This window comes from Solanum dulcamara, chromosome 4 (assembly GCF_947179165.1).
Source record: "Solanum dulcamara chromosome 4, daSolDulc1.2, whole genome shotgun sequence".
Taxonomy (NCBI): domain Eukaryota; kingdom Viridiplantae; phylum Streptophyta; class Magnoliopsida; order Solanales; family Solanaceae; genus Solanum; species Solanum dulcamara.
Genome location: NC_077240.1, coordinates 42,813,011 through 42,825,351, shown reverse-complemented (window position 1 = coordinate 42,825,351; position 12,341 = coordinate 42,813,011). Strand labels below are relative to the sequence as shown.

At 34.5% G+C, this 12,341-nt stretch overlaps 1 protein-coding gene across 3 annotated transcripts; it reads right to left on the bottom strand.

The window, feature by feature from the left end:
* Nucleotides 1-5,873: 5,873 nt before the first annotated feature.
* On the bottom strand, nucleotides 5,874-11,302 carry LOC129887384 (nuclear poly(A) polymerase 3-like). Of its 3 annotated transcripts, XM_055962465.1 has the most exons (11): nucleotides 10,799-11,302; nucleotides 10,638-10,715; nucleotides 9,966-10,073; nucleotides 9,530-9,592; nucleotides 9,286-9,447; nucleotides 8,984-9,097; nucleotides 8,481-8,543; nucleotides 8,049-8,351; nucleotides 7,682-7,840; nucleotides 6,600-6,657; nucleotides 5,874-6,519 (listed from the first exon to the last, which is right to left on the bottom strand). In XM_055962465.1, exons 1-11 carry the CDS (start codon nucleotides 11,006-11,008, stop codon nucleotides 6,494-6,496), a joined length of 1,344 nt encoding a protein of 447 aa, XP_055818440.1. In that variant the 5' UTR covers nucleotides 11,009-11,302; the 3' UTR covers nucleotides 5,874-6,493. The 3 variants fall into 3 exon arrangements, with proteins under 3 accessions (XP_055818440.1, XP_055818438.1, XP_055818439.1); XM_055962463.1 differs by lacking the exon at nucleotides 6,600-6,657 and having other exon boundaries at nucleotides 10,799-11,297; XM_055962464.1 differs by lacking the exons at nucleotides 6,600-6,657; nucleotides 7,682-7,840 and having other exon boundaries at nucleotides 10,799-11,298.
* Nucleotides 11,303-12,341: the final 1,039 nt, after the last annotated feature.

Here is a 12,341-nt window from a genome sequence, read left to right as displayed (position 1 = left end):
TCCTAACCCTCTCATTCTCACCCAAACACTCCATACACAAAATCTTCTCTCTAAAGTCTTCTCTCAAGAGTCTTCTTCTTCCTCAAACAACTCAAAGGATTTATTCAAGTTCAAAGCTTCAATTACCTAAAATTAAGGTCTCCAAATATCAAAGGTATGTGTAAATTTATTCATGGGCCCTTTCACCCATGGTATCTCAAGTTTTCTCTCAAAATCTCTTATGAATTCTTCTTCTAAAAGTCGCAATTTCATAATTTTGCATTGGTTCTTATTACTCATCATATATCTTATGATTATAGATTAAATTATACATAATTCATATCATATTGTATGATCAAGATGAATTTCAATAACTCGTGCTACATGTTAGTTTCAAGTACGTTTTCAATGAATCATGATCATGAATTTCAAGAGAATTTAATGAAAGTTTTATTAATGATATTCAAGGTTTATGAATGCCTAATTAAATACTATGAATTATGTTTCAATGATGCTTTAAGTAATAAGTTATAGTGTGATAAAGAAAATTTTTGCACAATCATGTTAAAGATGTGATAAGGACATTTCTCACCAACTCATGGATTTTTATGGATAAATCATGTTAATGATTTATTCTATGATTTATTTTATGATGAAGATTGATATATATTATTGTCTATCCTAATAATGTTAATGACTATGTTTTCATGAAGTTCTGTTACGATAATGACTAAGCACGGAGAGGATTTTAAAGTGGGGTTCAATCCGGTAGCCATTGTAGCTACCTAAGGGAATCATAGTAGAAACCTTTAGTCCCTAACTATGTTGCATGTGTAGGTTTATGATGCCAATATGGCATAGCTAGTGGATCTATATATAACACAGAGTTACGTAAAGTACCATCACAGAGTCTACCCAAGGTAGCATTCCTCTTCTCAATATGAGGAACATCAAATTTTGGGTTGTAGCTCGCATGGTCTTATATGTCGATTAAATCTCCTATCCCACATCAAGGTAAAGAAAAAGTATAAAGTTCTCATGATGATGTTTTGATGCATTGACCAATGATTATGATGTTTTAAGGTTTTCATGGTTGTACTCATATTTTAAGATATTGGTATTACATCTCATGATTCATATTGAATATGTCTTATATTCATTATTGATATAGACTTCTCACATACTTAGTGCATTCAATATAGTAACGCATACTTTTTCATATACTGTATCATAATATAGGATGCTCATGCTCATCCTCCTGTTCATGGCTAGAGCTTATTCCAGTTGAATTGATGGTAAGTCCTTATGTTTCAAGGACAAGACTTTCATCTTTATCATTTTATGACTTTTCTTATGTTTTCATGGGTGATCTAGAAGCTTTTCTTTTGCCCTCATCTAATTAGTTGAGGCATGTTAGATGAGTCTATGTTTTCTTTTATTCCAGTTTGAGATTCATTCTCCTTTATCGAGACTTTTATGTTGAGACTATATTTTTGCATCTATATCTTATTTTATTGCTTTACTTACCTTATACATGATCATGTAAGATATGCTAAGAGGCTTGGTTGGGGTTCTCTGGGATTCTAATCGTCGTGTCACACCTAGGATCTAGCTTGGATTGTGATAAACTTGGTATCAGAGCACAAGGTTTAAAGTGTCCCAGGGAGTATAACATGACACTTCGATTAGAGTCTTGTTCATTGGTGTGAAGAATGCCACATATATGAATAGAAAGCTATGAGGCGTCTTAGTAAAAACCTCACTTCTTTCATGATCTCATTGTGCAATAGAGTTGAACTCTAAGGCTTTTTCCTCTAACGCTTTGCCTTTGAGATTTTAGAAATATGCCTCCAATAAGGAATCTCATCCAAAGAAACGTGAGGAGAAGCAATAAGCTCCAAATAGCCCTTTGAATGAACAAGTTCTCATGCGGAGTTTCGAGTCTCTTTCCATGTTCTTTCTCAAGCCATCGTAGATCAACTTAATCAAGATATGGTAGCTCCTGTGAACCCAAATATGAGTACGGTGGCTAGCTGAGCTTATAATTTAACCTGTATAAACCCTCTCGAGTTTCACGGTTCTAAGGTAGATGAGGATCCACAAGAGTTCATGGAGGGTATTGGTAATATTATTGACATCATAGATGTTAGCCCAATGGAAAAAGCGGACTTGATGGTGTATCAACTCAAAAGCGTTTCTCAAGAATTTTTTGGTGTTTTGATTGTTATGTCTAAGAGTTCGATAGAATCCAAGGAATATATATTTGATAGTTTGAGAGAATATCGAATGTAGCCTAGATCAAATGATATTCATGTATTAATCGATTTGGAGTTGATTAGTCTTTACCTATTATGTTGAAACCCCAACGTAAATGTACACACCCCTAGTGATTTCCTGTCTTGGTGAAAATCCATTTGCATTGACTTCTCATTTTTTTGATACTTGCAATTGATACATTTTAGTGTTTCCTTAATTTTCCCTCATTTTGATATATACTTGTTGAGAATGCATCATGTTAGTTGGTCTTGAATTTAATAAATCAATTTGAGCGTAATTTTTTATGGCAGTCCTTGTGGATTCGACCCCGACCACATACATTGGGTATTTTTTGCATACGATTGATTATGTATTCAATACGAGACATAGTTGAGCGTTATCATAACTCCCCAAGCCATGTAATTGCTCACCAGTCAAGAAGAGTGGAAACAATCTCAGTGTGGTTCCTTCTTGAGAGATACCTGATAAAATGTAAGCTCGACATACCCCTGCAAAGTCTTTAAGATATTTATTGGGGTCTTCAAGAGGTAGATCACCAAATAAACTCTTCATACCCAATAAATACCACATCGTTTTGGTGATGTCAAAATAGTATTTCCATCAGTAGTGGAGGTCTAATGGCCCTAACATGACCCACTTGGAAAGCAGCCTCCACTAACAACCCATGTTCATGTTCGTAACCCATCATCAAGTACAACCTTCGTCGCCTGAATATTCTCTTATTTATTTTTGAGTCAATTGGAATCAAGGAAGATCCTTGACTCCTAGAATCCAGCATAAATTATGAAAAATCTTGCAAGGGACAAAAGCAACAATCAGTGTAATTTGAAAAAGAAAATAATAGCTACCTAATACATTCCATTATAAAACTCTAAACTATATTCCTCGACAATAGTGCCAGAATTTTGATGTCACTCAAGCGGTCAACGCAAAATACAGTTACTCAACTAGGTTGACGTTGAATCGTGTAGAGAGTGTACTATAGTTTGCTCATGATTTTCTATTGAGATTCAAGAAAGTAACAATTGTGAGATAATTGGGGGGTTGTAATTATGATATACTAACTAATTTGACTACTTAGTTTTTATTAATAGAGAAGACAAACTAGAATTATCGTTGTTAGATATCAGAATTTCAATAAATGATTTACTATCCATTCACAGAAGTGTGTTTATTGAACAAAATAGGTGAATACATAAGTCTCATAAAGCCTCTAGACCCAATTAAGAGAATATCACCCTAAGTTCTTCTCAAGCATTTGGGTGTCGAATTAATTTGTTCATCCATCAAAAAACTCAAGTTAACTATCTCCTCTCGATCTCAAGTTATTAGATGGTGGTTGGTAGCACCAAATCCCTGTTAATGAACCTTTATTCTAATTCGTACCTTTATGGTCAAGCAGGTTAGAATACGAGTGATTTTCCTAATTAATGATTGTCAATCATATTTAAAGAAAGTGTTGAGTATGAAAGGAACTTAATACACAATGATCACATCTTTATGAATGGAAATTTTATTGTAGAGAATTTGTCATCATCATCCCTAACCTCAGTTCCATAATCCTAGTTATAAATTTTGCTACTCAATAACTAATGTAAAATAATAATTATAACACGTTAAACTGCTGGAAATCATAAATGTAAAAGAGAATAACAGAAATATTTGATTAAAACAGAACTTGCAAGCAAATCTTGTTCGTTCCACACTAATTGTCTAAAACTAGAAAGTAAATCCTAGAAACTAAGAACAATAAATTCTATATTCTAAGTCATAATAGCTATTCTAAACTCTGTTTCCCTTAAAAACATCGTCAAAAGAAATTTATATAATAATAGGATTGGAATCTAATCTCGGTTGGACTTTGCATTGATCAGGCCTAACCTAATCTGACGAACAAGGGGGCCGCGGCGTTAGGAGTATCGCGAGAGACATTGCCTCTCAAAGCGGGGCTCATTTTACATTTGGACTCCTTTTGTTGAATTTCTGAAGTTAAGTTCACACACAGGTGCAGCGTGAGACTCATATCATGGTTCTTCCTAGAGCTATGTTTTTTTATTTTAGCTTGTATTACTTCACTTTGTGTTTAAATTCATCATATAGGTCTTTTCTTACTATTTTTTGGCCTGAAATCAACCTAAACATGTTCATTAGCTCATCACAACATATCATCAATAAACACAAGAATATTCACAAGGTTATACTCAGAACGAAGCATAAATCCGGTAAAATATGGTGTTTAAATATGTAAATACACTCCAGATAAAGAAACATACACAAGGAATATCAATAACAAGGATGCATTAAGAAATTATATTTCACTATGTATTTGTAACTCATAAAAGCAAAATAAGTAAGAAAAGCATACATGCATAATTAAACTTCTATATTCAATCAATCATTTTGACCTTGACAAACAAGCCAGGATATGATCATTCGCATTGATTGGTAAGGGTAGGATAGTTTGGTCCAAGGAAGGGACGCACCCTAGAGGTGTAAAGTAGATAACCTACCCTAATACAATCATTATTGGCTATTTCCACGGCCATTGACAAAGCCACATGTATTCAAGGAGTGTCAATTAACACCCCTTCAACAGAAAATTATATTGTTTAGCAAGGTAAAAAGAATTATATGTATATATACTATATATTGACTCCTTGTGAATTCTTAGTGAATTTACATCTCTATATTTTGACAATTCTTAATGAAAATTTTGGCTCCTCAATTGTATACGGCTCAAAAGACAACTTAAATAATTCGTATTTATTATTTACAAAAAAAAATTATAATTTTTCTTTCATGTATAATTATTTAATCAAAACTTTACTTTAATAATATTGAAATTATTTTAGAAATTGTATAATCCATGACCTAGTGTTGCACGTGTGAAAAAATTAGTTAGAACAGAAAGAGTGAAGACCTTGAAGTATTTTGGAGAGGAGAGGAGAATTTCAGTTAAAGCATCAACTTTCAAAATTTATCAGAAAAATAAGACTTGCAATGGATTTGAAATCAGCAAAACCAGGAGAAAACCCTAAGGTCTGAGTGAATCCAACATAAAACTTAGTAGTGAGAAGATACAGTGAATTGAGAACATTTGGAGAGTAGGTAAAAAAACCACATTGCACAAAGCTTGGACTCAATATGAAATTACAGGAATACCCTTGGTCGTCTAAGGAACTCACACATAATGTAGAGAAGAGAGGAGAGTTTCAGTTAAAGCATCAACCCTCAAAATCTATCAGAAAAATAGGACTTGCAATGGATCTAAAATCAACAACTCTAAGAGAAAGCCCTACAGCCAGACTGAATCTAAGAAAATGTCAAGTTGTGAGAAGACGAAATGAATTGTGAACATTTGGAGAGTGAGTGAAAAGGACATAATGCACAAATGTTGGACTAGTATGAACTTATAGGAATAGCCTTGATCGTCAAAGGAACTCGCACAAACTTTTAAAAAAAGAGAGAAAAAAGCCACCAAAACTGGCTCTAACGTCACTCATCCATAGCCCAAAGCATAAGGTGTTGAAGGAGATGAAACTATAAATTCAGTTTTTTACCAGAAATTTGACAAGTAAAAGCTAGTAAAGCAGCAACTGCAGTATTGACGCAAAGAATACCAGTCGCAACATTAGATCCATTAAAGAACAAGAGGTCCATACGACTCATTTTTCATGGACACGTGTTCATTTCTTCAATCTGTGTTTCATAAGCAAAAGCATTTACACACTCAGATGATTTACAAGTGTAACACACTCAAAATGTACAATTGTCAATCTTCTCTGTACTGACCACGAATACAAACTGTATTAACCTATTCACTCAGTGGAAGACCAAACGGCGGAAGTGCAAAAGACTAGAAGGGACGGCAGCAGCCTAACCCCCAGCACTTTGGTACTCGGGACATGCATTTGTGGTCAAATATCTATCGACACGAATGGGTTGGTATTTGTAGTATGCAGGAACTTTTCGCTGATTGCTCCTCACAATCCTCCAACATGGCTTTGCACTCTGGCGCTTACTACCAAAGTGAGCCTTTTGAGGTAACTGATCAGCTTGCACAATTGATAACTTCATCTTCCCAGTTGGGCCTTGATATACATTCTTCGTGCTATTCAAGAACTCTTCCTCCACGTGACCTATATTTATCATATCGGTCCTAGCAGGTGGCAATCCCCAATAGAAAACGGCATTGGGGTCAGATGCATCCACGTCAACATACTCTGTTGGGTTGGGATCACAAAACCCCAGCAACTCCTCCAGCTGCCAATCAAGCAAGTAAGGTTTCTTCAAAATACAACACTCGCTACATGAAATAAAAATAACATATAAAATTGAACTACTTGTAAAAGGATATTGCTTTATGCATTGCCAGACAAACCAGGCAGAGACTCCCTGAAACTGGCAAGAAAGAAAATCAAGGATCAGGTAACTCTCATCACATCTCTAGTCTACCATGGAGCAGTATTGTCAAAACTACTCTAATCCACTAGCTTCTTTGGATCTTATATGTACCCGAATGCTTTATTTAGATAGAAGGCTTGATTCAGAATCCATATGCTATAAATAAGATGGACAAAAGATGCATAACACTAGCAGGACTTGACAAAAGATGCCTCAAAAAAAAAAAGGAAAACAACAAAGATACAACCCCCTTTTTCCTTGGTGAAATTACACAAAGAACTAAGCTGTCTTTAATTTTTTTATAATACTCCTTATCTCAATAAGGATATTTATGAAATTTGGACAAGCCATTACACCCTTTAAATAGGTAAATTATTTTAAAATTATCTCCGCTATGCGGTCTATGATTTCTTCTCCCTGATGCTTAATGATTATATCCAAGTTTTCATTACTAAAGTTGCTGAACTAAAAATCTCTTGACCTAAGTATCATCATAATCCTTACACATAGATTTCTCAAATAGTCGTCATCATGCACCAAAATAAAGACCCAAGAGTGATTGTCCTTAAAATGTTGAAGTTCATCATCACGGTTGATACAATACCTACCATGTTCACAGTACTAGAACAAGTGTAATCGTCAGAAAGAATCAGATCTCATCATGCATTACTGGAAGCCAACCACATAACATGATCACTTCACTTACCCTCAACATATTGGATTACATATAATTATATTATATAATCAAATAAGTTCTAGCATGCGAATTGCCCATAACAGAAGATTTCATAGTGTGTAACCAGAATGCATAATTACTTCTCCACAACATATTGGATTATACTAAATCTAGGTATTTTAGCAGAATTCAACGTCGTGTGTCACCTATCCTAATATATCCTAATATTCTTTTTTCTAGTTAGAGGTGAAAATATGCAAAAAGCATTATATATAATTCATGTTTGACAAAAGCTAAGAGAGTTGGACGACAGAGAAACAATAAGTCAGTTGGCAAGTCACATACTTTGATAATTAGGCAGCGAAAGCGTGATTTGACAAAACCCAACCAGTCACCGAGCTCATCTTTATCAGAAGCTAAGAGGAAAATTTTGACAAATTTCCCATATTTTCTTGGATAAGGAAAGGGCTCAAAGAGGATGTTCCAATCTAAATTTGGCCTATCCTGCAGTGAAGATGACATGTAGTGAGAGGGAAAGGAAAGGGGGGTCAGGCACCACATTTGCAACATAACTTTTGAGTCCCAAAAATCCTTCAAGGCTTCAACCAACAAAAAGGGCCAAGCACAAATAAAGGGAGAAAAGGAAGCATTAAAGATTTAATTAGGACACAGATATATATATATCAATAAATTAATTCCAAAAGTCACATACCTTAGTCAGCATATACCCTCTCATGAACTCATTCTTGATTTTTAAAAATGTACTTCTGACAATGTTTGAATGACACAATTGATATGGGCTACATGGTAACTGGATTGGCATCCACAAAACTTTATCCATGGGAATAAAGGGCCAAGCAACTCCATCTTGTAAAACTACTGGAGTCGGCCAAGGCCAAAAGGCAAATGTCTTGAAGAAAATAAAAAAAAGTGCGCTCAAGCTGGCTGTTGGATGCCTTTTACAGATGAATGCTGAAAGCACTGCCAGATGAACTCCTCCAAAGAATCCGAGCAACTGCAGGTTATTTCTTCATTAGTTTTATTTCATGATCAAGATGAAGTTTGGTCATAGTGAAATTTTAAAATAGAGAAGCAGGATAAAAAGTTCACAATCCTTATAGGATAAAAAGTTCACAATCCTTACATTTCCATAAACTCCTCGTCTCTTTGCCCATAGTTTAATACAACGCAGAACTGCCTGGAATATCTGTAGGATATCACCACAAATCCAACTATGTAAGACATGGCAATTCTGACTAATGAACACCAATTAAGAACCTATAACACACTGACACAGCCCAAGAATATCCCAAAATGAGAACAGGCTTATTCAACTACAGAAAAATCAAATTCGCAGGTAAGTAGCTAAGGTCAAAATGTTCCAACTTCTAGAGTATCTTGATAGTGACTGATTTCTCAACTGACTAAGAGTTTCTAAGCAGCCTCTTTCTTAATTTCATACTACCATAATCAAACTCATGAAGTACTTTGGTAAAGAGTTCAGAACTCAGAATTGTACATCACTACAATCTCAAGCTTTCATTTTAGAAAAGGTAAGGAATTGTACATCACTACAATCTCAAGCTTTCATTTTAAAAAAGGTAAGTGAACCATAATAAGGAATAACTACTCAGAAACATTACTTACCTCTACATTTGGCACAAGTTGAAGAATTCTCCTATTTGCACGAACACCAGACAGACTTTTCCTACTTGTATCATCAATATTCTTCAGGAAGAATGGATTGAATACATCCACATCCTGTCCATATCATAGAAAGCTAATATGATGTGACACTTCATTCAGAAATCATATAATATTAGATAAATACATTTATGAAAACTTTGTTTTCTTTTGGAAATGAGCTGACTTGAGATGTGGTTACTTGATATGGTTACTCAAACTACTGACCATTGTTCACAATAACAACAATGTAAGTGTAAACACACCTCAGGTATAGATATTACTTTCAGTCGAGCATATGGAAGATCAATAGAGATCCCATCAAATTTGAATCGCATCAGAGGAACCTTTGCACCTTTGACACAGTGGATATCTGATACTTCTGGTCTGCTCGCGAGAATTTTGTGCAGAACAATGAAAAAGTCTTCCTACATGAACCACAATGATATACACATCAAATTCTGCACAACCTCAATCAGATTCAAAGAAGCTAATAAGAAAAGGACTCACTTCTATTGTTGCAAAGCACGGTCCAACACACAATGCATCAATATCTGACTCTGAATTATGAACCTGAAAAGAGTAAAACAAGTCAGAAGGTGAGAAAACTGCAACTTCAAAGTATTTTCTGCAATCAACTTGCAGCTGTGATTTTTAAAGTGGAAGAGAAGTAAACAGTAAACTGCATTCTCCCAGGGCGTGGATTGGTAGTGTTCAGTTATGGGTTAAAATAGAACCACGTTTACGAATGTCAGTTTTAATGTTGTGTCGCTGAAAGTACATTCCCTCTTAGAAAGACTTTCAACTTGAAACTGCATTTTGCAACAAGAAAATGTCAGCTTGATAACAAGAACACAAATTATTATCCACATATCTGTCATCATACTACTGCATTCTCCAACGAAACAAAAGAAAGGTAACTGTCAAGTTATGGATTAAGACTTACTCCTAGACCATATGATCCATATGTCAATATTGTGCCAGATGCAAACCTGAGGTATCTTTTGGGAAGACCATGATGGTAAGCCACTGTCTGAACCCATTCCCTCACAATCTGATAAATGAGAATGAACAAAAAATGAAACCGAGTTAGCAACTCATGCCAATTACAGAATTTACATAATGGAAAAACAACTACGCATTTCTATGAGTTGTTTAACCTTTCAGAAATTTATACGGTCATTAAAAATTATAAAGAACTTCTCGTATCCTTTATTTTTATTTTATACAATATTGGCTTGAGATGAGTTTTAAATGAAGTAACATGACCAGTGAAGATTTATAGCCGGCCCCAACATGTCTGAGATTGAGGCATAATTGTTATTGTAGTAAAAACAATCGGAAGAAACTCAATCAAATCTACTATAGCGGAAAGCCGAATCTCTTTGGTTAATAAAATCCAACATTTTTATTAAGGTTATTTAGTTCTATTATTTTAATTCCATTTCTTTTTCTTTGGCACATTTATTTTACATATTAATTTACTATCTTTTTTTCATTCTCTAGCTAGTTCTTTTCTTGCAATATGATGAGTTCCAGAAACCTATGAAACGGATACTTTCTCACTGACCCATGTAAAATAAACACTTTTCCCAATTGATTAACATAATGTTCTCACCTTTTTGAGCTTGTCAATAGCATTTCTCCTCTTCATTTCCTCCTCCTGAGAGGGCACTAAACCTTCATCGCCCATAATCTGCTTATAAACAAAGGCAACATTAATCACAAAGTTGAGCAATGAAAGTTGGCACTTTGATCAACATTTAAAAATGTACAAACCTGAAAGAGAGACATTGACCTTTCCATCTCCATTCTTAGAATTACATCTGGGTTTCCCCGAAAACCCAAAACCCCATCAGGAGGGGGTAAATGTCGTACCTGAGGATCAAGATTCGAGTTTGGACACAACCCAATTGACCGTCTGGGTAGGTATGTATTCACATGCCGAGGATCAACCAGTTGTTGGTTTTCAAGATGCACAAATTCCATGCACAAATCTTCAATTGGAATTCAAGAAGATGAAGTAAGAAAAGGTTAAGGGAAAACACACAAAAACCTTTATTTGGTGATGTTGATTTTCGAAGAACAAAAACCCTTGTTGAGAAGAAAACAAAAAAGGGTTTTTTACGGGAATAATATGAAGAAAGAATTATGGTGATCTCTGCTTGTGCTGTGAATGTTGGGAATGGTGTATAAAAAGAGGGGAAAGAAACAAGAATTCTTGTGTGGTTAGAGGTGAAAACGTGTTAAGATGCGCAAAGTGTCACCATTTCAATTTTTGACACCTATATTGTGTGTTACACGTCATCGTAACCCAAAATTTATTTAGGATTTATTGGTAAGACGCCAAATAATTGAAATTGGTGTGCTCCAATAATCGGTAGGTGACCATTTGAATTTCAGACTGATAATATTAAGGTGTGTTATTTTTAAAAAAAAATTGGGTAGTCATCTTTTTATTTTGGACAGCCACATTTTCATTTTTTTATATTATTAATTTAAAATATATCACATCTTTTTTCAAAAAAAGTCAGTTTCCTTAAAACTAAGGATCATTTATAACTCTCTCATAACCATTTAGTTCACAAGAAAAACTAGTTCCTTATAGCTAAAAGCAGAAGTGACATCATTTTATATTTATACTCTTGTACAAGCTAAAGAAATTTGTTTAAGAAAATTGACGCACTTGTTGATCCACGATTTGAATTGTGATAGGGTTGTTTAAGTGCTAAAAATCCAAGTTTGTGAAATAACTTGTATTTGTACACTTGTTATAGGTTGCTATACTTGAAAGTCTATTTTGGTACCTTAGTTACCTTCTTGTCATTTTATATTGTTGGTATCTTTTGAGACTTGCAAGACACTTGTTTAACTCGCCCACTTATACGAATAGCTCGATCACTTGGCACTTTTGTTGGGACTTTGTCCTTCTTGTGGTTGTTACCTTGTCATTATCGGCATGCCTCTTGATTCGGATATTTTGCTATCTTGATTCTGGATTTTTTATTCATCTTAAGTATGGAAGTTGTTCATTTTAAGTATGAACTAAAAAATCATTTTTAATATGATTCTTGGTTATCTTGATTATTGAATTGTGACCCTTCTTGATATGGGGCTTCGGTCCTTCTTGATACTTGATTATGTTTGGTGTGACGGCATGACGTACATATTATAAAGATGGTTCTATGAGTTCTTGAAACATAAGTCTTTAAGAGCCTATTTGGGTGGGCTTAAAAAAAGTAACTTTTATGTAGGAAGTACTTTTAGAACTTTAAAGTGCTGAGTTATTTTTATAAATAAGCAGTTGAGTGTTTGGATAAAA

What these genes read in the sequence shown, in the direction of transcription:
- LOC129887384 (XM_055962463.1), bottom strand. Translation starts at nt 11,008, where the DNA reads ATGGAATTTGTGCATCTTGAAAACCAACAACTGGTTGATCCTCGGCAT. An exon ending in GACGAGGAGTTTATGGAAAT is followed by an intron (nt 8,352 to 8,480) that starts GTAAGGATTGTG and finishes AATAACCTGCAG; the next exon opens with TTGCTCGGATTCTTTGGAGG. An exon ending in TTCGCTGCCTAATTATCAAA is followed by an intron (nt 6,520 to 7,681) that starts GTATGTGACTTG and finishes CTTGATTGGCAG; the next exon opens with CTGGAGGAGTTGCTGGGGTT.